The sequence below is a fragment of the Abramis brama genome (assembly GCF_963993115.1).
Source record: "Abramis brama genome assembly, chromosome: 20".
NCBI classification, from domain to species: domain Eukaryota; kingdom Metazoa; phylum Chordata; class Actinopteri; order Cypriniformes; family Leuciscidae; genus Abramis; species Abramis brama.
Genome location: NC_139982.1, coordinates 25,209,891 through 25,236,215, shown reverse-complemented (window position 1 = coordinate 25,236,215; position 26,325 = coordinate 25,209,891). Strand labels below are relative to the sequence as shown.

General features: G+C 36.4%; 1 protein-coding gene across 2 annotated transcripts in view; it reads right to left on the bottom strand.

Annotated features, from left to right (window-relative positions):
• The window catches only part of ntrk3a (neurotrophic tyrosine kinase, receptor, type 3a), a gene marked incomplete at its 5' end in the record, with an annotated part of 210,137 nt that overhangs the window by 16,462 nt on the left and 167,350 nt on the right, over positions 1–26,325 (bottom strand). For both annotated transcript variants that reach the window (XR_014603703.1, XM_084094591.1), the window contains 2 exons: positions 3,187–3,359; positions 8,041–8,171. Coding sequence is in view for 1 of the 2 variants with exons in the window: in XM_084094591.1 (XP_083950717.1) it covers positions 3,187–3,359; positions 8,041–8,171 (304 nt within the window). The remainder of the gene's footprint in view (positions 1–3,186; positions 3,360–8,040; positions 8,172–26,325) is intronic.

Genomic DNA, 26,325 nt, shown 5'->3' with positions numbered 1-26,325 from the left:
CCAACTGATTTCAGTTCTGTCACTTTGGTCCCAACAAGTATTTGGATGCTTACAACTTAAAGGAATAGTTCACCCAAAAATGAAAATTCTGTCATCATTTACAAACTCTCAAGTTGTTCCAAACCTGTATGAATTGATTTCATACGAGATACAAAGATATTTTGAAGAATGTCGGTAACCAAACAGTTGATGGGGCCACATAGACTTCTATAGTATTTTGGAAGTCAATGGGGCCCATCAACTGTTTGGTTACCGACAATCTTCAAAATATCTTCGTTTGTGTTCAGGAGAAGAAAATAAATTCATACAGGTTTTGAACAACTTGAGTGTGTGTAAATGATGACAGAATTTTCATTTTTGGGTGAACTATCCCTTTTAAAAAGTAAATGAATTCTGCAGTGCATTAGATAAGAATTAAAGTTATATTCATGAATGCAGAAGAAAACAAATCAATGGAAAATTAAAATAAACTAATGCGGCTATTCATGTCAATGCAAATTATCAACAGAGTACTTTCCTCTTCAAAGGAAATGAATACTGTGTGATGCAATTTGCATCCCTGTCAGTTTTCTCAGCCTTTTCATGAATCTATCGCCTTATAGTGTCATTACGTATGAAGCAGTTTTTGAAACCTGTTATCCCCTATAATCCTGCTAGCTGGAAAAAGAAAGCAATTTCTGCTCTTTCGACAGAGCCCTGTCAGAAACCATGTACACCTATGTATCCACCTTGTTCAATACCGTTGTGGAAGGTTGTAACCTATCAGTCACAGTCAGATAGGCCCTGCTGACATCACAAAGCTGAATTTTACATCACAACGATAAGAAAACGGCACGCAACTGGTTTACCCAACATTCTAATGCAGGGGTTCCCAACCATTTTGTCATCTGAACCTAAACTCTCATTTAAACTAAAATATTACCTATATTGCTATACAAATTTTAAAAAATGAATCACTACTCGATAAAAATGTTGAAATCTAGAGTGATTACAGGCAATACATAGCTAGATAGGTCATTAGATTTATAAAATTATCGAAAAAAATTATCGCATATATTTACAACTTTCAAATAATTATATTTTTGACAATTTTTTTAGATACTTCTGAGAAAGTGTCCTGTGGTTAGACAAAACGATTTATTTATTTTGCAAATTATTTTATACTCGTGTATGTATGTAATTTTATGACCATATTAATTAAGAAACTATATGGAATAATAAAGTTTGTCTCACTGCAAGACCATTAAAAAAGGAAAAAGTCATTATAACATTAACAAACCTAAACGAAAGGGATCAGCTGATCAGTTATAGGAGCTGAAATATTAATGTTAAGCATCAAGACTTTAGATATACAAAAATGGTGCACTCATATAACTATGAATGGGAGAAATTTTAAAGCGCAATAAGGCAGAATAGACCCATCTTCTAAAAAAAAGAGCCAATCTCCAACTGGTAAAGTCATTGTGTAACTGCAGTGCAACTATAGAAACAGCCAGCATTCTGAGACACGTGCTTATGACTGCACATGCGCATTGGCTGGTCTAGCCTGAAAAAAATGCAGTGAATTCTGAAAAAACTAAATTTATTCAAAGAGATAGGAGCTGTACTTGCATGACTGAAATAGCTGCCCAAGAGGTGTTTCAAAGATGGCTGTTGAGTGAAATGTCTTGCCTTAAAGGGGCTATTTGTAAGAATTTCCATGAATTAATCGCTTTTTGTATTGCCAATGTATGAACAGATTGTAGCGAAAAATAGAGACTTACCCCATACTTCCTAGGTTATTTATGACAGCCTGTAGACAAATTTTTATGTGAAGGACTTGGATCGATTTCGCCAGGAAAATACAAAGGATGTGACAGTTATGCTAGCTCCCAAAAGCCTCTCTTCCGAATGTCACATGGAATGAATGCTTATACAATGTTTATAATAAAGGCGAAGGGGCTATTCTGTACTGTAATGTCAATGTGTCATGCACATAAAAGGGATTAATTCATAGTCTCACATAGCCAGATCTATATAGTCTATAGCAGTGGCGTTTTAAAATGAGATATAAATGTAAATTTAAGTCTGTTAAATAAACATTAAATTAAAAAAAGAGACCAAATACAGTTCTATTTTGTATTTTTGGCAATAGCTATGTACATTTCTATTTATTAAAATCAAGTATAAATTTCATCAAGATAGTGTTTCTATGCATATTTACATTTATTAAAGGTAGACTAAAGGTAGTAACAATTTAAACAATGTATATTTCTTGCGAACTAATGTTCAGCTTTTTTTTTATAAGTCAACTTATTTTCATCAGTCATCAACCTTGTACACACCACACAGTCATCATGTTGTCAGGCCCTTTTAAGTTTTATTTACTTACTTTTTAATTAGTCTTCCCCCTACAGCAACATAGTGTTGGCCCAGATCCGGGCCACATCTGGTACATGTGGATTCCACGTGTACCAGATGTGGGCCGGATAAGGGCCAAAACTATGTTGCTCTCTGAATGTGCACAAAAACAAGTGGCAGAATTTATCACACGAACCAATCATATTCAATCATAACTGATCATATCCAATCAAAGCACGATGGAGGCAATGCCTCCTCTCACGTGCCTTTCCCACATTCATTCTCAATTACCCCCCACTAAACCTCATCTGTCGACACAATGCTAGTGAATCGCAGATCTGATGGAAACATATCCGCCATTATCAAATGCTTTCTTAACTGTTGCTTTCACACCGCTGTTATTTTTTAGTGTGAGCACGTTGTTGGCTGCAGTTCACTTAACGGCCACAGGTGTCGCTAACAACAAGGGTTTCTGAATTCTACATAATACCTGTAGCCCCTTTAACGGGACTTTGGCATCAATTACCCACACAATATCACAGTCAAGTGTTATATTTTGTTTTTATTTAAAAAAATGTTGCCATTTCTGTCATAACCCTGGCCCACTGCAGCTCCTGAGGATGATTTGTATCATAAGACTCTGAAGTTCCCAGAGCATCACATTGGAATTCAGTGGGCATATAATTATGTTCAAAAATGGTCTGTGACCTCAATCAATAATAACTGATTCCCTTTGTATTTGAGATCATTTTACAAGCAAAGCATAACGATTACTGTTTACATAACGATTAAAGATTACACATCATGACATAATTTGCGTGTAGTGTGTTGATTTCATCCACACACCTGAGGAACTTGTTGAGGTCTCCGTGTTTCATGTACTCGAAGACCATGATAAGCGGGTCACCGTCCACGCAGACGCCGTAGAACTTCACGATGTGGTCGTGCTGAAGGTTGGTCAGCAGCTCGGCCTCCCGCTGGAAGTCTTTCCTCGCCGCAAGGGTGGGGTCCTTCAGGGTCTGAAGGAAGAAACAGAAGACAGACTGTTTATTGTCTAATGATCACAAAATTAGCTACTCAGCCAAGCACTTGAGCATTGTAGGCAAAAAAGGGAAAAGTTCAATTAAAATCCATATTTCAAAGACAAAACATTAATATTAGAGGATATCCAGAAAAATGTGCCTTTGTTTTTTTAATCCTTTGTGGATTGCATAAGTCAAACTCATCTGCATAGTTTTGGACTTGGAGGAACCTAATGAGAAATGAGTTTGAGATCGCTGGAGACTTTAGTATCTTGACTAATCAGGGACATTTTTGGGATTTATTCTGAAACATCAGACATTAATTTTTTTTTACCAAAAAACATATTAAAAATGTTTTTGTAATGCATGTTTAAAATGTTTAATTACAAAAAAATAATAATTAATTTTAAAAAACAAATCATTAATATCAGAGGTGTAGATTTCGAAATTATGCTTTCCCCCTGTTGTTGTTTAAAGGGATAGTTCGGCCAAAAATGATATTAAACCCATGATTTACTCAACCTCAAGCCGTTCGAGATGCATATGTCAATCATTTTTCAGACGAACACATTTTTCAGTTATTTTAGAAAATGTCTTAGATCTTTCAGTGGTTATAATGTCAAGTTACGGGGTCCACCTCCTTCAAGTCCCAAAAATGTGCATGCATCCTTCACAAAAGTAATCCATCCGGCTCCAGGGGACATATGCATCTCGAACGGCTTGAGGGTGAGTAAATCATGGGTTTAATATCATTTTTGGCCGAACTATCCCTTTAATTCACGGGACCAGACACCAGATATTTTGCCAAAAGATCTCTTATTTATTGTAATCATTATATGAAGACATAGGAGAGAGTGACAATGGACCAAAGGTCTTCATTCCAGCATCTCTGTTATCTCTGTCCTCTGGACAAAGAGGTTCGGTCTTATATGCCACTGACCAAAAAAACTACATTACCAGTGGAACATATACATTACCAGAGGAACATATGGTTTCTATTAACATGGAATGTATATCTAATCCCTATGCTTCGGTGGAATCTACATACACTGCACACACATTTCATGTCTCTAACTCTTCAGCACAAACTCTCTCACCCCCCCGTTCATGCAGTCTAGCTTGTCCCAAAGTCTCTCTCACACATATTTTTTCAAGAACACTATAATTCACAAAACACAATGATTACAAATGACTATGGATACAAATAAAAAGTAATTATACAGATACATAATACAACTGATTATGAATATTAATAAAAAGTAATAATAATACTGAAAACAATATTAAATGATGAAACTTTAGCCTTCAAAAGGATATATTGTGGATACAGGAATGAAATGTGACTTTGCTATTTATTTATTTTTATACAGTACAAGTAAATTAATTACGGGAGCTTAAATGAGTCAGTCAGTAATAAATAATTCAAGTGAACAATTAATCAGGTTAACAGGACTAACCCATCCCACAAATCTGTATATAAACGGATCCGTCTCTAATGGCTTCTGAATCCTGAACCATTTAAAACCAATGGAGCATGCTGAGCTATTTTTGACAGTATATGTAAATGCATAATCAAAATGTAGATGAGTTGACACAAATATTACTTTGTAGACGCCAAAAGTGCTTTAAATCATTCATGTAACATCAGACTTTTTCACAACAGTTAAATGCATGGACTAAACCTAGGGATGCCAAGGAAGATGCTCAAATTGACCAGCATGACGTCTCTGATTTGCTCGTGCCCTTCTTTGTCTTTTCTGGAAGATTAAATAGTCGCCTGTACACATCCGTCTTTTTGTCATTTTATATCCCATCATTCACAGAAAAATAACCCCCCTTAGTGGCCTTGGCCGTGATATGTCAATTGGTTTCCCAGACACTCTAGCAGCCAGATGCAGCATCACGTTGTGTTTGTGAGGAATCGCTCCTTCAATTATGTTATAATTGCGTTTCGCCCTCAGAACTCGCAGTTTAATTTTAATTAGAGCTACCGTGGGTTAATCCATATCAGGAATTGCAGAGAGGTTCATGCGTTCGAGATGGATGAGGGAACCAATTCGCAGATGGCGAGGTATCTATCCCTATCCATATACTTTATTACTCCTGTGTTGCAAAATTGGCCACCTGCACAGGGCTGGGAAGAGCAGAGGGGACGAATCCAGCACCACCTGGGAGGCTGTCACTTGTAATAAGGGTCTGGAGGTCTTGGGCATCAGGTGGAGATGAGGGAGAGCAAAGGTATGAGAGAGATGCTGGTAGCTCTTTGGCCAAAATACAAGGAAAAACTTGACCTCTCTGAATTTGAGTTGGACGGCTTTCAAACAACAGCTGCTGTGATGGAGCTCCATGAAGCAGACGAAGCCAAGCAGCTTCCCGGAGGAACGTTTTATTGCTCAGAGGTTGTTCTTTCAAAGCTGAAGAGACTCATTTAGATTTCAAAGTATCAACTTTGCCTCAGACTAGACGTTTCTCCTACAATTCCTAAATGAAAACTACACAATTGTTGAAATACAGTGGGGGTTTAGAGCTATACAATGAATGTGGGTTGTATAGCTCAAACTAGTGTCTCATTAGATTCTTCTAAGAACAGCATGGTTTGGTCTTGGAGGAACCTAATGAGAAAAGAGTTTATTGAGATCTCTGCCTTTTGATTGAATATTTTAATATCTTGACTAATCTATACCGACTTCTGAAATCAGACAATTCCCGCAAAATCTACTGCTGCTTTTCTTGATGGCCATCTCAGTGTGCTTTGTGTGTCAAAGTTCATTGGCTGCTCCCATGTGAATAGTCCAATGGTATTTTAACTTTGACAAATGGATAGAGAAATTGGCAAATGAATTAAGAAATGGATAAACATTAATTAAATACAGGTTTTCATTTCTATTTATGCATCAATTTGGAAAGGGAGTTATTCATTTATGTCATAGTTACATTTAACTGTTTTAGACATGATTTAAATAAACAAATGTATTAATACATTTTATTTAGATTTCTTTTTAGATTCCTTAATTTTAAGTAGCCCTCTATTCTTTTTCTTAGGAAAAAAAAACAGAAGTCTCCTCTATTTGCTCTCCATGTAATTTAATTTCGGTTTAAAAGGAAAAAAAAAACTAGATATCAGAGAGATCATTTTTGATTTCCTTCCAATGGGTCAGTGGTAAAACAGGGCATGTGGCTGCTTGTGTTGTTCTTCACATGAGAATCTTCTTCAGACACCATCACAAGATTCTAAAAGACACTGTCAGCTCCATCACTCTTGATCACAGCATCTCCAGAATGATGTGCTTTGCTGGATGATAAACCGTCACTAGCAGACAGTGTTATTGCCAAGATTTATTCCTCCAACCATTTCGGACTAAAGTGCAACACCATGAAAGATCTCACTGATAATGAAAAAGAAGAAAACGTGGGAGATATATATATAAAGTTAAATTAAAATCAAGTTAAATATATATATGGGTGGGTGGGTAGGTAGGTAGTTTAAGTAGTTAGGTGGGTGGGTGGGTAGGTATGAAGGTAGGTTGGTTTAGGTGTTTTAGGTAGTTGGGTGGGTGGATGGATGGCTAGGTAGGTCGGTGTGGTGATGGATTAGGTGGTTTAGGTAGTTAGGTGGGTTAGGTGGTAAGGTCGTTAAGTCGGTGGGTGGATGGGTTAGGTGGTTTAGGTAGTTAGGTAGGTCGTGGGTGGATGGGTTAGGTGGTTTCCGAAGTTAGGTGGGTGGGTGTTTAGGTAGGTAGGTCGGTGGGTGGATGGGTTAGGTGGTTTCCGAAGTTAGGTGGGTGGGTGTTTAGGTAGGTAGGTCGTGGGTGGATGGGTTAGGTGGTTTCCAAAGTTAGGTGGGTGGGTGTTTAGGTAGGTAGGTCGGTGGGTGGATGGGTTAGGTGGTTTAGGTAGTTAGGTGGCTGGGTGGGTAGGTAGCTTAGGTAGTTAGATGGGTGGGTGGTTAGGTTAGTTTGTTAGGTGGGTGGGTGGGTGATTTGGGTGGGTGGTTAGGTAGGTTTATAATAGTATTTCTTAAATTATTAATATTATTTATAACATCATAAAGCTGATAATTCTTCAAATTTTTTCCTCATGTAAAAAACTCAACAAAATACCAAGTATATATTCGACTTCATACTTCAACATGTCAGCATCTATGAAACCTTGAAACTTTGACATTTCGAAACCGACAGACAAACTAGCGCACTTACAGATCAGCACTGATCTGAAGACCTCCTTCAATAGACCGCCTCAACTCACTGGACGGTGAGTTCCTTGACCTTGGTGAATAGTCCCATGTGGTAAACCATGTTAAGGCATTATCCAGGAACTGTCTGCCCACAGCGATGACTCATTCCACTCCGTCTATGCCATGAAGACTAAACCACAGCACTGCAATATCTTAATACCCCCCCAAACCTTGTATCAATGCCAAATATTAAACGCTATTGTAGCTGATCTCTCCTCGGAGCACAGCAGAGCTCTTTCCATCATTGATCTTAGTTAACAAATCCTCCACCACCAAGACGTCTAGCGATCGTTCCCTGAAAGAAACCCCGCTCTAGTGGGCACAGGAGGATCAACTTTATATGTCATTCGAGGGGGGCTGGAAAAAGGGGCTTGACCTTTCGAATGAGTCCTGTGTAACTGGAGAGCGCTACGGCCCTGCTGGAATGGAGGGATCATCTCTTACCTTGACAGCCACCAGCATCTTGTCCTTAGTGGGGCTTAGGTTGTAGCACTCTGCCAGGAACACCTTCCCAAAGGCCCCTTCGCCCAGTTCCCTCTTGAGCACAATGTCTCTGCGCTTAATGTGCTGTACATCTGGAGGGGGAAAGAGAGAGAGAGAGAGAGAGAGAGAGAGAGAGAGAGAGAGAGATTGAAAGGATTGTGTGACAGTCTTCCTGCGGGTGGAGCTGCAAAACAGAGATTGAGAAATGTTTGAATTTCCTAAGTCGGATTGCTGTCACTCAGGCTGATCAGGTAACTTAAAGGAACGTGGCACCAAAAAAATTTCTTTTATGACATATGGAGTGAAAGATAAATGAATTAAAATAAACCAGAAGAAATGAAGAACAATTCACACAGAAATTTGTAAAAATGGCACAACACATACATTTTGGGGAATATATATATATACATATATATATATATATATATAAAATATATATATGTATATACACACACACACACAAATTATAATCATTAAAAATGTATTTATTATCATTGTTATAATAATAGTTATAATAACAATAATAATAATAATAATAATAATATTAAATATAAATTAAATAAATTAATAATAATAAAATAATATATTTATTTATTTACAAATTAAAATTAAAAAACACCAATTACACCAATTCCTAAATATGTCACATAGAAGGCAAATGTATTGTACATACTATTTAATTTTGAGTTTACATTATAAAGGGTAATGCGAGGTAATGTAACCTTGCAAAACATGATGCACTGAGGCAACCTTTTGATGTAATTTTGTTTTTCAGCATTCATGTACTTATCACTTTTAACCTAGAAAGTTTCTGTGATCTCTGAAACCATTTCATTTAACCCGACTGCTAAAACGTGTGCCTGTGGTGTATGTTTACGCAAAATACACACACATTTGCATTGTTTTACACCAGAATCTTTGTGCGAGCTCCCATTGGGAGCCTCAGTGTGAAATGATCTAAACACAAGAGATCAGGTGGATTTGCCACTGAAACAGAGACGAATGAAGTCACACTTGGTCCACTGGGCAGGGTAATGGAGCAGAGACCAGTATGCTGCCGGTTCATGTCCCCGCAGAGCCTTACTGCGGCTCTGCCCTTGAGAGAGGAATGTAACCTCAAACACCCTAATAAATATTGCCACAACATTAAAGACGGCAGGTGATAATCTGCAGATCATCTCCTGTCTGATTTTGACGTACAGATAATCACTGGATGTTATAAAGAAATTTATCTATAGAACAACATATAATGGGTCACCATGAGAAATAAAAGCAACCAAGAAAAGCTTTCCAGAAAGTGGCTGTTTTTAGAACACTGTCAATGGTGCTGAGGAAATGCCTCTACTTCAGGAAGACAAACTTGTCCACAGCAAAAGTAACCACTACCAATGTATAAAAAGACTTGCAAGCTTCCATTCTGAAACAATTAGAGCCTTGGCAAACTGACAATAACACAAAAGTAACTACTACGTTTACTTACAGTAGGCTTCATTCATGAAACACAAGCAGAACCAAGTGTAAAAAAACCCCCACATTCTTATGTAAATGGTCTGAATTAAATTGTGACAATAAGAATATCTTTACAAACAATTTACACAGAAATTTGTTAGAATGAGAAATTTGTATGAATATTTTTTCAAATCAAATCAATAAATCAATAATATTTATCATTATAGTTTATTTGTATTGGAACAATCTTAGAAAAATGCATTGTACATAGACATTATAGCACAAGCCAATTTGTGAGCAAACACACACACACACACACACACACATAGTGTTTTCATGTTTTATGTGGACTTTCCATAGAGACAATGGTTTTTGTACTGTACAAACTGTATATTATATCCTCATACTCTACCCCCATCACAGAAAACATTCTGCATTTTTATATTTTCAAAAAACATAATTTACATCAAAACCTTTGCGAACATCTTGGCAGAAGGCAAAATAATTAAAATATCCCATACATCCCATATTGTTTCCACCACAATGTCCCTTTAGTGGCTGCTTAGTAACACAATAATGCATTGCTCATACTTTTTCCTGAGTAACCTTTCCTAAAGTTGATGACCCATTTACAATCCGAATAGAAACGTCAAAACGAGCAGATTTAAACGTGGCTACCGAAGCGCAAGTCGCCATGATGTAAGGCAGCCTGAGCGGGTCTTTAATCTCTGTACCTTCCACCTGTTTCCATTCCCAGCTCCCAGTCTGCTGCGAGGCAGCGAGCTCCATATGGCCGACCGAGACGGCATCTGGTATTTACTCCAAACAGGAGTTTTGGATAAGCCACCGTCCAACATCAACACTTACTGGCCAAAGTTACGAGTCATTCTATTTTTTTTTTTTTTTTTCACCAGCAGAAAGGCTAATTTTGTGATGAAAAAACAAATATTGATGAATGGACAGCACTCAAGGATAGCCTTTTAAAACAAAAGCAGGCAAACGCAGCATTCTTCGTCTAAGCAGAGCACCTAATCAGCAGAAACAAATTAGGGACAATTTCATTAGGGCTGCCGAGCCAATTGCACTTTGTGGCAGGCATCCAACGACGATGGTAAATATTTCAGCACACTCGATTGTACGAGTCTCCGTCGCAGAAGGTTTTTTCCACAATGGCATCGGTGGAGATTAAGACAAAGGACGGCGAATGCATGCATTACTTCCAAACTAATTAAAAAGCAATTATTTAATCAGGACAGAAAAAGACGATGGGAGAGAGGTTGAGACAAAGATGGAGGGAGAGAAAGGGCTTTGTTTTCTCCATTTCCTGTCCTCCATTTTCTCGTGAGCGATAGGTTCACAATTAGCAGGTGACGGACGCACTGGAAACGTTTGCAGCTTGCAGAGCAATTAAGAAAGTTACAAATTGCACGGGCTAATTGTCTTATTACACCAACTGTTGTGTTGCGTTCACCTCACAGGCTGCATTGTGAGAGGGCAGTCAGGAGAAGAGGTTACCCGCGCTAGACGTCGTCTGTCTAAACACAGCGCGCAGCTGGGAATACAGGACATCGACTTCATCCTAATTAGGCTGTTTTTCCCCCCACCGCTTTCCTGCAGATGTTTACTTGGTGTCGCTGAAAATGACACAACAGACCAAACCAAAGCTGATTTGGGTTCAAATGCATGTAAAATGCATGTAAATCGCTGCTAGAAAACAAAAACAAAAACAGGATTACGGTGGACGTTCCCTAAAGCAAAGCTAAATGAATCCGAGAGAGCACCTGTTCGTTTCCAGTCAGCCACAAAGTCATTTCCTCCTGCGTGATGACTTGATGCACTTACAACCATTTTGTAAATGGCTCCTTTTTAAGATACTACACTCTCTGAAGTCTGAGGATAAAATTAAATAAACAAACAGGCCAAAATAAAAATAGTGTTGAGTGCAGGGAAATGGGAAATCTGGAGCATTGGATGCTTTAAGAATCATTTTTTTAATCGCTTCAGAACTCCCTGAATCAAATTCAAAATGAATCTTGAGGCACCTGAACAATCCATCCCTAATTCCTGCTGGACATTTTTGAGCTGGGGAAGGTGGAGGGTTTCTGAAAGCACACTGCATACTGCTAAAAGCTAGCCTGGTTAAAACCAGACCATTCTCAGTAGTAACTGAGTTATAGTCTGGCAAAGCTTCATTAATAACTCATTTCCAAAGGGGCGTCACCAACGGACGTCGCTCAAATGCCTCTGGGCGCAATCGGATAGACCTAAAACCAATCAGAGTGATCGTCATCGTGTAAAGCCATATGCTGCGTCCCAATTTACCTAAGTTACACTACGCCATAAAAGTATGTTCTCTTTTTGTTAAGAAAAGGTATTTACTTTTGAATGTGTAGCAAAAAAGTAGGCAAGCTTTAGGACATACTACTTCGTCATCTTTATCGGACGGATCTGTCGCGTGCATCCTGTCACTTAAACTGCCCTGTCAATCATCGTGTCACAGTTAAAATCCTCTATTAAATCTAATTTAATTTCCTACCGTTTAGGAGAGAAATGTAGTAGCATGTTCATCTGCCAGTGGGTCTTTCATGGAGACTGTCCTCATGTGTTTGCAATTTGAATATAATAATGCATTTAAAAGTTGGTGCGCTTCACCAACGGATGTCGCTCAAATGCCTCTGGGCACAATTGGATAGACCTAAAACCAATCAGAGCGATCGTCATCGTGTAAAGCCCGCCTCAACGTTTCTGATTGGTGCCGCGATTTGGACGGATTAGAAATCGGTTTGAATCCCGCTACCAGTCTGTGTCCCAATCCCGCTACCAGTCTGTGTCCCGGCCCAGCGGCCTGCAGTCAGCACAAGCCCGTTACCAGTCTGTGGACCAGCCCAGTGGCCTGTAGTCAGCACAATCCCGTTACTAGTCTGTGGAAAATCTTACTAAATCTTACTAAAACATGGTGAAAGGTTATGGTAGGACAACAGTTAAATGCACTGATTATGATTTGAATGTAAAATAGTGTATGTACTTAAAAAATATATCACTATAAAATAATGATATAAAATAAAGTTGTCCTCCGAAGAGGGGGGGTGGAGGTGAAAAAGAAAAAAAGAAAAAAAGAAAAAAAGAAAAAAAGAAATCGGTTTGAATGGGCTCTTTGCCCAGACTACTTGCAGAGCAAATCTAAATTTGCCAGAAGTTTGTCTTCGTTTTCCCAGGCTAGCTAAATGCAACACTACTGGTATTTGTTTGAATGTTGAGCCGTAGCTCATTGGCCACTGATGCAACAACAGCAACCAATCAACTGTGCTATGTAGATAATGACGTGATTGCTACCAAATTAGTTAAAGACCTATCAGCCTGCACCATCTAGAGTTCCATGACAGAACTAGGTACGTGTTTTTACTGATTTGTAAAAATGGCTCCATTTACACTTGACCACATAAATGTGTCTCCACAAAACGAATATAAATCCGATCTTCGATTCCTGCACAACATCCCGCTTGCTGAAGAGATACTCATCTACGGCGGTGAGTGTTGCAGTAGCGCTGTCATATCTGGCTATAAGCATATGTCATGGCTATAAGCATATGTCATGGCTATAAGCATATGTCATGCCATGTCATATAGCCTATAACATGCTTTTACAAAGATATTTTTTTTTATATTTTGGGAGGTAAAATTGACGTGGCTTCAACAACCAGATGCATTTACATTTGTCCAGTTTAATTTGGAATGCGTCTCAAACCACCTTGATCAGATTTAAATTCATCTCAAAAAGTGTTTCGGAGGGTATTTACACCTGATGATCAGACAGCTAAAAAAAAAAAAAAAATGAAACCTATTTAAAATCCTAATTTTAAAATAACCAATATTTATTTATGCAATAATCTGACCCGTACATTGTGGTAACATTTGTATAAATTATAACCCAGATATTATTATTTGTTCTGCGACTTACCGGAGTCTATTACTTTTGAATAAAAAAATAATTGACTAATTGATTTATAATAAAAAAATAAAATAAACATGAAAGCCAAAAAGTAATGCATCAAGAGATATTGTTCGCCCAGTATTTTAACCTAATTAAAAATAACTTGTGCCTTGAGAGCAACACGCCCACATTAAATAGATCCCCGTGTGACAAGGCCACACTGTGTTTGCAAAGATGTCCAAGTGTTATTTTTTCACAGTCTCTGTTAAATGAGCACATGTGCTATACAAGCGCCCTCAAGATACTATTAATAAAGCATGGGGGTGTGCAGCCATTTACAGGCAAGGTTAATGCTAGCGTGTCTTCTGCGGTGTCCCTGGTTGCGTGTTTACATCCTTTGCTTACTATCGAGACTGGCTGTCAGAAGAAGGTCCGCTAGGATTGTCGGAGGGGGCCGTGGGACGTGTTCATGTCTGTAAATGCACACACACACCCTCTCCCTGTCCATCAGAAGACAGACTGCTGTGCATAGACACGTCCACCTGACAACCATGTGTCCTACATCCTCACTCTCCTTCAAGAACACACAACAAAGCATCTCTAGTTCACAAATCAGGCCTGTTGTGAAAACAAACATCTCAGAGGACTAAATGCAGGTAGGTTTATGTAATTGCCACAAATAAAGTATATGAAGAACCTCTAAATAAACAATTTAATGAAGATTTTTATACATAGGATAAGAAAGTGTGTATCTATCGGTCGATATATATATATATACACAGTGTATAAGAGATACACTTTTTCTCATTTTTGACCCCTAGCACATTTGTAATCTAAAATGTAATCTATATGTAATCTAAAAGTAGACATATGTAGGAAAATAAATATGGCTCGTAGCTCATGACTGTTAAAGTCCAGGTGGAACGCATGCTCCGTGTGGCTATTCGCTGGCACAATACCACGGAATTGGGTATGCATTATTGTGATAAATATCTTTCCCCAGGTCTTTCCTACAGGGGCATTTCAAATACAACATAGTACGATAGATCTAAACACACCATTTTAAAGGCCTACATGTCAACTGAATAAAAAAACATACCTGCAAGATGAATTACCTGCTTCCTCTGTAATGCATAATGATTATATTGTCTCATACAATAAAAAAGGCATCATTGTTTCATATAATGCTAGAGATAATGCTGGTATTGTCACATTTTAAACATTTCAGTACCGACTTAATACAGAAGTCAGTACTTTTGACAGCACTAGTTGCCGGTATTGGCAGCAATTGTCTTGTCGCAAATATTGCATTGCGCTCTGTTGGTATCGAGCCTGTTGAAATGTAGCCACACTTTTGATCTTTTCCACATCTTTTACATCTATGGGGGTTGGTACGCTTACACACCACAGACTCACTTGTGAGCCACGTCTCTGGGCAAAACCGCCATAAACTAGTGTTTTTCCTTGATGCCTCGCCACAGCCAATCATGCTGCATGCTTATTGGCTCACTGATGTTGACGAGATTAATCCCTTAGGTATCGAAATTTGGTAATTCGGTCGGTGACTAAGGTTTGAAGTAAAAAAAAAAAAAAAAAAAAAAAAATGAATACATAATTGTAAAAACAGGATACTAAAATATAAAATAAATGGATACTAAAATATAAATGTAAAAGCAGGATACTAAAATATAACATAAATGGATACTAAAATATAAATGTAAAAGCAGGAAGGGGTGGTTGTAAAAAATAAAAGACTAAGCAATTCGAGACTGCGTCAGATTCCCAAACGACAAAAACAGGGTAAGCAAACATGACAATCAAATGAATAAGAGATGAAGCTTAACCGCGGGCACTGGCGTGTGAAAAAGCTTGTTGATGATGTGTATGGAGAGAATGTGCTCAAGAACAAGATTTGAGCTTTGTGGTGGTGCCGTACATATAGGAGAGGTGAAACGTGAACAATGACAGTCAATTTGCCACTATGACTTAGTCATTCATGCACTAAAAGACAGGGAATAACAGACCAGGCTGGGATGTTTATACATGAGTGTCTATTGCCACTATATGAAGCAAAAAACAGCGAATGCATTCTGCGGCAACAATACTAATCAGTCTATTGTGACACTGAAATCGATGTATATCTAAAAAGATTTTATGAAAATGCCTACAAGATAGAGCTGTAATCATCTGCCAGGGCCGTGATGCTTTTCGAACAAAATAAGAGGAAATCAGGATGTTTAAAAGAGGAAATAAATGAAATGGTGCAATGCTAGCATTAAACAATTGTTTTTAGATCTTTAGTTTATAAGTGTATATTGTTTGACAATTTTAGAAAATCATACAACAAAAAATTCCGGCTGTTGGGCGGAAGACTTGCATCTCCAAAACCTTTATATATGTTCAGGCACTTGCATGTGTCATTTTCTTATTAACATTTTACCGAAATGCTCAAATGGAGTTATGAGGTTTTTGACCAGCAAATTTCGGAGAATTTCGGACATACAGTACATGTGTCCCTTAATAGAATGGCCACATCTGGCAGGCAGTAAGCGCATCGCATTATGTTTTCATCAACTTACAGGTTTACTGCAGCTATGTGGGCGCTCAGTTTTGTTCTGTCATTTGGTCAAAATCTCATGTTATTAAAGATAAAGTGCTATTCATAAGCTATTTAAGAAAATGACTCAGTCTATGACTCAACAACAAATGCTAGACTAAGACACTCTTCTCCACTCCACAAATACAAAACATTAGCCTTTATATATACTGTATATATATATATATATATATATATATATATATATATATATATATATATATATATACATACATACATACATACATATACATATATACATGTATACATATATATATATATATATATATATATATACATGTATACATATATATATATATATATATATATATATATATATATATATATACATATATATATATATACATATATATACATATATATACATATATATATATATATATATATATATATATATATATACATATATATATATATATATATACACTTACCTAAAGGATTCTTAGGAAAACCTGTTCAATTTCTCATTAGGGGTGGCAGTGGCTCAGTGGTTCATGTAGGTTGTCTACAAACCGAAAGGTTGGTGGTTCAATCCCCGGTTCCACCAAGTGTCGAGGTGTCCATGAGCAAGACACCTAACCCCAGCTGCTCCCGACGAGCTGGATGGCGCCTTGCATGGCTGACACCGCCGTCGGTGTATGAATGAGTGAGTGAATGGGTGAATGTGAGGCTATGTAAAGCGCTTTGGTGGCCATAGGTCTGTGAAAGCGCTATATAAATGCAGTCCATTTACCATTAATGCAATTATCTAATCAACCAATCACATGGCAGTTGCTTCAATGCATTTAGGGGTGTGGTCCTGGTCAAGACAATCCCCTGAACTCCAAACTGAATGTCAGAATGGGAAAGAAAGGTGATTTAAGCAATTTTGAGCGTGGCATGGTTGTTGGTGCCAGACGGGCTGGTCTGAGTATTTCATAATCTGCTCAGTTACTGGGATTTTCACGCACAACCATTTCTAGGGTTTACAAAGAATGGTGTGAAAAGGGAAAAACATCCAGTATGCGGCAGTCCTGTGGGCGAAAATGCCTTGTTGATGCTAGAGGTCAGAGGAGAATGGGCCGACTGATTCAAGTTGATAGAAGAGCAACTTTGACTGAAACAACCGAGGTATGCAGCAAAGCATTTGTGAAGCCACAACACGCACAACCTTCAGGCGGATGGGCTATAACAGCAGAAGACCCCACCGCGTACCACTCATCGCCACTACAAATAGGAAAAAGAGGCTACAATTTGCACAAGCTCACCAAAATTGGACAGATGAAGACTGGAAAAATGTTGCCTGGTCTGATGAGTCTCGATTTCTGTTGAGACATTCAGATGGTAGAGTCAGAATTTGACGTAAACAGAATGAGAACATGGATCCATCATGCCTTGTTACCACTGTGCAGCCTGGTGGTGTAATGGTGTGGGGGATGTTTTCTTGGCACACTTTAGGCCCCTTAGTGCCAATTGGGCATCGTTTAAATGCCACGGCCTACCTGAGCATTGTTTCTGACCATGTCCATCCCTTTATGACCACCATGTACCCATCCTCTGATGGCTACTTCCAGCAGGATAATGCACCATGTCACAAAGCTCGAATCATTTCAAATTGGTTTCTTGAACATGACAATGAGTTCACTGTACTAAAATGGCCCCCACAGTCACCAGATCTCAACCCAATAGAGCATCTTTGGGATGTGGTGGAACGGGAGCTTCGTGCCCTGGATGTGCATCCCACAAATCTCCATCAACTGCAAGATGCTATCCTATCAATATGGGCCAACATTTCTAAAGAATGCTTTCAGCACCTTGTTGAATCAATGCCACGTAGAATTAAGGCAGTTCTGAAGGCGAAAGGGGGTCAAACACAGTATTAGTATGGTGTTCCTAATAATCCTTTAGGTGAGTATATATATATATATATATATATATATATATATATATATATATATATATATATATATATATATATATATATAAAACGCTGTACTAGTTCAAACAAATAGTTCTTTATTTACTCTTGCATTGCAAACGAGCAGAGAAGTGTGTGCGATACTAGTTATAAGGTTTTACTGACAGTTTGAGGATCCAATGGAGTTACAAGGTTTAATCACAATCTCTTTTTAAAACTTTTCATTGGTTAAATATTTGAAAACCCACAGACAGACGGTTTTCTAATACTGCCTCAAAAGAGTTTACAAACATCCCAACTTGACTTATGTTCTGAAGCTTTCCCTGGAAGATTCACATTCATTAGCTACGTGTGTGTATATGCGTGTGCTCGTTCACGCATACACACACACACACGGGTCATTTAGACCCAGTGCTCTCATTTATCCTTTACCTGAGAGTACATTTGTGTACCGGGGTCTGTGATAGGCTTTTTCAGATTAGCTCTTGAGAGATGAAAAAGCTTGAGTCGTGTCTCCGAAAATAATGAATGCATTACTATTGAAAACACACCGGGCCAGAAGTCAACAAACATAATTCAACCAGATTTATATACAAACCAATTTGTGTACCAAACCAGGATAATCCACAAAGCACGCATACCGTTCGATGTTTCGCCCCAGGTAATTGTGATTTAGTACATCGTCTCTCGGGCAACAGACGACGGAGGTCGATGCATAAAAGTTACAGCATCAAAACAGTGATGTCAGTCACATCCCTACCTTAATAGCTAGGCCTTTATTTATAGCTTTATTGGGTTAATTAATTAGGTTGAAGTGGCAGCAGGCTAATGATTTTATCATGCTGCATATTGTGGGAGAACGGACGGGGAAAGGGAAGGATGATGAGGTGACGTGATGAAGGTTATACATTGTTGGCAAATGACCGTTACGCCACTATGTTGCAATTAGAGTGTTTTAATGAGTTGGAGGGGGATGCATTAGCATTTATAGTGTGGTACAAGGTATCAACAGGGCAAACGACACAAGAGAGAGCATGACATGGCTAAAGTTGTTTATATTACAGTTTTTTTTTTTTTTTTTTTAGGGGCAATTGTAGGATTTCAGTCTTTGGAAGGCTCAGCCCCTTGTAGTGCACCATGTTTTACTTAAATGCATAGTTTACCAAAAAATTTAAAGTCTGTCATCATATACCCACCCTTAAGTCATTTAAACCATGTATGACTGTCTCTCTTCTGTGGAAACACAAAAGAAGATATTTTGAGGAATGCCCATACAATGAAAGTCAATGGGATCCAAAACAACATTGAATCCCATTAAATTTAATAGTATGAATGGACAAAAAAAAGAAAAGAAAAAAAGAGAGACTTTTTTCAAAATAATCATCTTTGCGTTCCACAGAAATAAGAACATCATACATGTTTGGAATGAAAAAAGCATTAGAAAATGTCCATACAATGAAAGTCAATGGGCTCCAAAAACTGGATCCCATTGACTTTCATTGTATGAACCAAAAAAAAAAAAAAAAAAAGAAGAAGAAAAAAAAAGATGACTCATAATAGCATCTTTTGTGTTCCACAAAAGAAAAGGTCGTACAGGTTTGGAAAGACATAAGCAAGAGAAAATTATAACATACAGTACCAGTCAAAAGTTTGGAAACATTACTATTTTTAATGTTTTTGAAAGAAGTCTATTATGCTCATCAAGCCTGCAGTTAAAAAAAAACAAAACAGAAAAAAACAGTAATATTATGAAATATTATTACAATTTAAAATAATGGTTCTCTTTTTTAATATATTTTAAAATGTAATTTATTTTTGTGATGCAAAGCTGAATTTTCATCAGCAAGTACTCCAGTCTTTGGTGTCTTATGATCCTTCAGAAATCATTCTAATATGATGATTTGATACTCAGTTATTATCAATGATGGAAACAGTTGTGCTGTTTAATATATTTTTTTGGAATACTTTTTTCAGGATTCATTGAGGAGTAAAACGTTAACAGCATTTATTCATAAAAACAGCATTTATTCAAAATAAAAACATTTCTAACAATATAAATCGTTACCATCACCTTTTATCAATTTAACGCATCCTTGTTGAATTAAAGTACTAATTTCTTAAAAAAAAATAGTTATTGTTCCCAAACTTTTGAACGGTAGTGTATATTGTTACAAAAGATTTCTATTCTAAATAAATACAGTTCTTTTTAACTTTTTATTCATCAAATAATCCTGAAAAAAGTATCTCAGGTTATAAAAAAAATATTAAGCAGCACAACTGTTTCCAACATTGATCATAAATCAGCATATTAGAATGATTTCTGAAGGATCATAAGACACCAAAGACTGGAGTACTTGCTGATGAAAATTCAGCTTTGCATCACAAAAATAAATTACATTTTAAAGTATATTAAAAAAGAGAACCATTATTTTAAATTGTAATAATATTTCATAATATTACTGTTTTTTTTTTTTTTTTTTTTTTTTTTTAACTGCAGGCTTGATGAGCATAAGAGACTTCTTTCAAAAACATTAAAAATAGTAATGTTTCCAAACTTTTGACTGGTACTGTATATATTTTTTATTTTTGGATTAAATATCCATTGTTCCTCTCAAGACATGAAAACGATTTTTTTTTTTTTTTAATTAAATAAATATATTACATTTATTTTACTTGTAGAGAATTCACTTTCAAGAAAAAAACATTTTAAATAATGCACTTACATAAGCGTTTCTCAAATGAGCATCTTGATTTCAAGCAAAGTAAAGGCTCTTTCTAAATATGTGTGCTGTTTATTAGAATAAAAGGTTGACACATCTTACCCCACTACCAACTATGCAATCAAAATTCAAATATTTATATTTATTTAAAAAAAAAAACAAAGCAACTTTGCAATTGATGTCACTGGATGTTGTAACTTTGGCACCACTTTGACTTTACATACAAATATAAGGCTGCTAATAAACTTTTCCATTTTAGTAGATGATTTTTTAATAATAATTAAGGGAAATCACATAAATCACAAATTTTGAGAGGTCTTAAGATGAAAGATAGTGGGCTGAAGTCCCCCTTAAGGTCTCACATTGCCTTTGAAGTAACATTAACGAACTAAACTAAATTCAACATTCATCATGTTTGACAAACACAACTGCAGCCAACTGGATCCAGAACTGAGAACGTCATTACTGATGCAACTTAACACATCAGAAAGCCTCAAACTCTCCCAGTCTGCGTAAACATTTCATGCTATGACGACTGGGGCCCGAATGGAAGAGATTAAGACATAGATGGATGAGAGGAAGGGGGCATGACATCTGGAGATGGGGTAGAGCGCTCGGATTCAAGTCAATCTTTTGATATTGATTGCATCTGGGGCAAATTCATTTCCAGCATATGATCTGAGAGCAAAGAGCGGCGATTGCTTGCCGGTGGGATATGGGAGGGTGCGAGGAGGTACCGTCCTATCAATTACCCTGAAGTGTGTGGCTTTTAAACAGAGATCCCGATGCTGCCTTAGATGGCCCTAATCATTGTATCCTTTCCTTTGATGATTTGGCATTTGGCTCTGGATGGGATGTTGTTATGGATTCCTGGCTCCAAGAAAAGAGTGTGAGGGAAAGGATGAAGGGAGGCACACAAGGGAGGGAGGGATGGAGGAAGAAGATGAAAAGTGAGAGAGAGAGCAGACGGGGAGGCCCGTGATGACCTCATCCAAAGGACCGAGCGACTCGAGTCTCATTCAGATATGGCTATAAAGATCTCATCTGTCATAGTTTGTCTGATCATTAAGTGATTTAAAACTCAGCTGCCTTCAATATCTCCTGCCAGCCCTCAGGACCAAGAGCTTTCTGACAGGTGGTACAGACGGCAAAGCTTAAACAGCATTTTGCCCGACAGCAAAAGTTTAATAAACACATTGTGAACACTGTGGAGAACAAATAGGTGTATTTTGGTTATCACAGATTAGCTGTGTTTGAGCAACGCTAGAGATGCGGTGCAAATTGGTTTCTGAGGGCTTCCCTTTTTCAGGTGATGCATAGGTCTTAAAATAAGAGATCATAAAAAGTCTGCAACTCGCATGCTACAAGCGCAGAAAACTAACATCTCAAGTCAAACTGTGTTAGGAAGAGTGACAAGATGGACTAAAAAATTAGGGCTGGCAATCAGACAAAAATTATAAGTAATTACATAATATCACAAATAATTGCATATATCAATACTAGCTGAAAAAAATGTCTCTGAAAGTCAATATTTTATTTTTATCTCCATCGAGTTCAGAATTTTTTATTTAAATTCCTCTCACAGTAAGAACATAACTTTATGAAATATATGTAAATATTAAGTCAGGGGGCATAACAAAGAAATATAAAAAATGTAAATAAAAATGAAGATAAGGAATAGCCATTAAAAAAAAAAAAACAGTATAACAATTATCAATTTTATTATCAATATTAATATCTAATTATTAACAATTATTAATTATCAATATTAATAAACACACATATATATATATATATATACACACATATATACACACACATATATACACACACATATATATATATACATATATATATATACACATATATATATATACACATATATATATATATATATATATATATATATATATATATATATATATATATATATATATATATACATATATACATATATATATATATATATATATATATATATATATATATATATATACATATATATATATATATACACACATATATATATATATATATATATATATATATACATATATATATATATATATACATATATATACATATACATATATATATATACATATATATATATATATATATATACATACATATACATATATATATATATATATATGCACATACATAAAATATGTAGAATATTTAGAATATGTAGAATATTCAAGCTATATTAAAACTGTAAACAATGAAAAATAAAGATATAAACCTAATAGAAACTATGTTTACACTTAAACTACAGTACCAGTCAAAAGTTTGGAAACATTACTATTTTTAATGTTTTTGAAAGAAGTCTCTTATGCTCATCAAGCCTGCAGTTAAAAAAAAAAAAACAGTAATATTATGAAATATTATTACAATTTAAAATAATGGTTCTCTTTTTTAATATACTTTTAAAATGTAATTTATTTTTGTGATGCAAAGCTGAATTTTCATCAGCAAGTACTCCAGTCTTTGGTGTCTTATGATCCTTCAGAAATCATTCTAATATGCTGATTTATGATCAATGTTGGAAACAGTTGTGCTGCTTAATATTTTTTTTATAACCTGAGATACTTTTTTCAGGATTATTTGATGAATAAAAAGTTAAAAAGAACTGTATTTATTTAGAATAGAAATCTTTTGTAACAATATACACTACCGTTCAAAAGTTTGGGAACAATAACTACAACAAGGATGCGTTAAATTGATAAAAGGTGATGGTAACGATTTATATTGTTAGAAATGTTTTTATTTAGAATAAATGCTGTTTTTATGAATAAATGCTGTTAACGTTTTACTCATCAATGAATCCTGAAAAAAGTATTCCAAAAAAAAATATTAAACAGCACAACTGTTTCCATCATTGATAATAACTGAGTATCAAATCATCATATTAGAATGATTTCTGAAGGATCATAAGACACCAAAGACTGGAGTACTTGCTGATGAAAATTCAGCTTTGCATCACAAAAATAAATTACATTTTAAAAGAATATAAAAAATGAGAACCATTATTTTAAATTGTAATAATATTTCATAATATTACTGTTTTTTTTTTATATTTTTTTTTTTAACTGCAGGCTTGATGAGCATAAGAGACTTCTTTCAAAAACATTAAAAATAGTTGTTTCCAAACTTTTGACTGGTACTGTATATGAAGACTTCAGATACAAAAAGTGCGTCTGACATTTTTCTTTTAAATTAGCATTTTTATGTTTTTAATTTTTACTCTATCAGTGACATTTTAGAAAATAAGGTATTTCAATAACTGACTAATAAACTTTTCTTTGCCATTAAAGTGAAATTACTCAACCTAAACATAGGAGCCTGATAAAAAAGCTAATTTAAAAGAAAAATGTCAGACAGACAGAATAAAATGCACAATGTTATAGATTTGTGCATCTAACACTTTAATGCATAGTCCACTTACATTAGAGTCTTAAAGGGTTAGTTCACCCAAAAATGAAAATTCTGTCAGTAATTACCCACCGTCATGTTGTTCCAACTCCGTAAGACTTTCGTTCATCTTCAGAACACAAATTAAGATATTTTTGATGAAATCTGAGAGCTGTCTCACTCCTCCATAGGCTTCTATGGGATCGAAACTTGCGACTTTATTCAACTATTCATATTCTTCTGTGTAGGCCTCTGACGTGAGTTCACGTAGTGTAACAGTGCAGCACTTCTGGGTTGTACGTCACCTCACTATTGGCCGACGCTGGTCATGTGTGTGATGCGTGTGACCTACAACCCAGAAGCGCTGCGCTGTTACACTACGTGAACTCACGTCAGAGGCCAACACAGAAGAAAATGAATAGTTGAATAAAGTTGTTATTTCTGTTTGTTTTTTGCACACAAAAAGTATTCTCGTCACTTGATAAACTTATGGTTGAGCCACTGTAGTCACTTGGACTATTTTAAACATTGTCTTTTCTAACTTTCTGGGCCGGCAAGTTTCGATCCCATAGAAGCCTATGGAGGAGTGAGCCAGCTCTCAGATTTAATAAAAAATATCTTCATTTGTGTTCCGAAGATGAACGAAAGTCTTACGGGGTTGGAACAACATGAGGGTGAGTAATTACTGACAGAATTTTCGTTTTTGGGTGAACTAACCCTTCAAATGCATCCATCAGTGCATAGAATGCAAATATCGGATTCCATCTGGATGACTCATGCCTGCCATAACTACAGTACTGTCATTTAAAACAGCCCAGGGAAGCAGTTAAAAAGATAAAAACTTGAGGCCTCTCCAAACATCATGCAAAATGATTACCCTTGACACAAGCAAAAGAGCCTAGCGCACTGGAAATCTGTTCCTTGAATGCACGCATTCCATCATTCCTGCTGCACAGTGCTCTCCCATTACCAAACAGGCTCTCCGTTAATGTCCTGCAAGAAATCTAAAGCTATCATCTAATACAAACTGACAGATGATAAAAATACAGATTCATTAAAACGCCAGCTCCGGAGCGCCAGGAGGCAGAGCCAGGGCTGAAGGAATAATAGGACCTCGGGCAGATATGTATCTGTCATTAGGCCAGCAGAACAGTCCAGAGTCTCACCCCCTTCAACGCTCCCTAATAAGGATTAATTTCCTGCGGTGGTTACACCTGCAGCTAATAGGACAAGGCCGACCACAAGGTGCGCACCATCAGCACGCTTATTGTCAGCCAAAGCTCCCCATGGTTCACCGGAGAAGGTCATCAGTCTTTTAGACGGGTTTGATTCTTTCAAGAGGGGAACGTCAGAGAGGAAAATATTAATAAAGTGCTGTGATTTAAATATCATTTGATATGCATGGGGTTTTTAGAGAGCCCAGTTAACTCATGTCAAATATCAATGTGCTAAAAGGAAAGGTTGTGATATGGCAGTAAGCATAAATGTGATTTACTTAAGCAGAACATTTACTAAGATCGACACCAATTTCAATCAACCAATCAGATTTTAGGACTAGGTTTAGGGTTTATACTGTAGATACTGTTAAAAAGTTTGGGGTCTGTAAGATTTCTTCTCTTATGCTCTCCAAGGCTGGCTTTATTTGTCAAATAATTTTAGCAGCTTTCAGTGTCACATGATCCTTCAGAAATCATTCTAATATGTTGATTTTGTGATAAAAAAACAACATTTCATAGTATTAGAAATGTTCAAAACAGTTGCGCTCATTAATATTATTATGGAAACGTGATGTTTTTTTCCAGGATTCTTTGATGAATAGAAAGTTCAAGAAATAGCATTTATCTTTTGGAATATTATAATGTCTATGTCCTAATTTAATGCATCCATGCTGAACAAAACAATTTTTTTTAAGTACTGACACCAAGCTTTTGGAATGGTAGTGTATATATACTGAGATATTGAGTTATTATTTGTTGGCTTTCACTGTATGGATATAACAATTGAAACTCTCTTCAAAATATCTTCTTCTTAAACGGGCATCCACCGTAAAGACTCATCATAGACCATAAAGATCAAAAGACCATAAAGGTCATAAAAGTGAAATCTATTTACAGCGATCTCCTGATTCACCATGCTCAAGGAATAAAAACATATTCATCTCTATAAACAGCATTTGTTGCATCCTCAGAGCTGTTATTGAATCTATTGCTATGGTGCA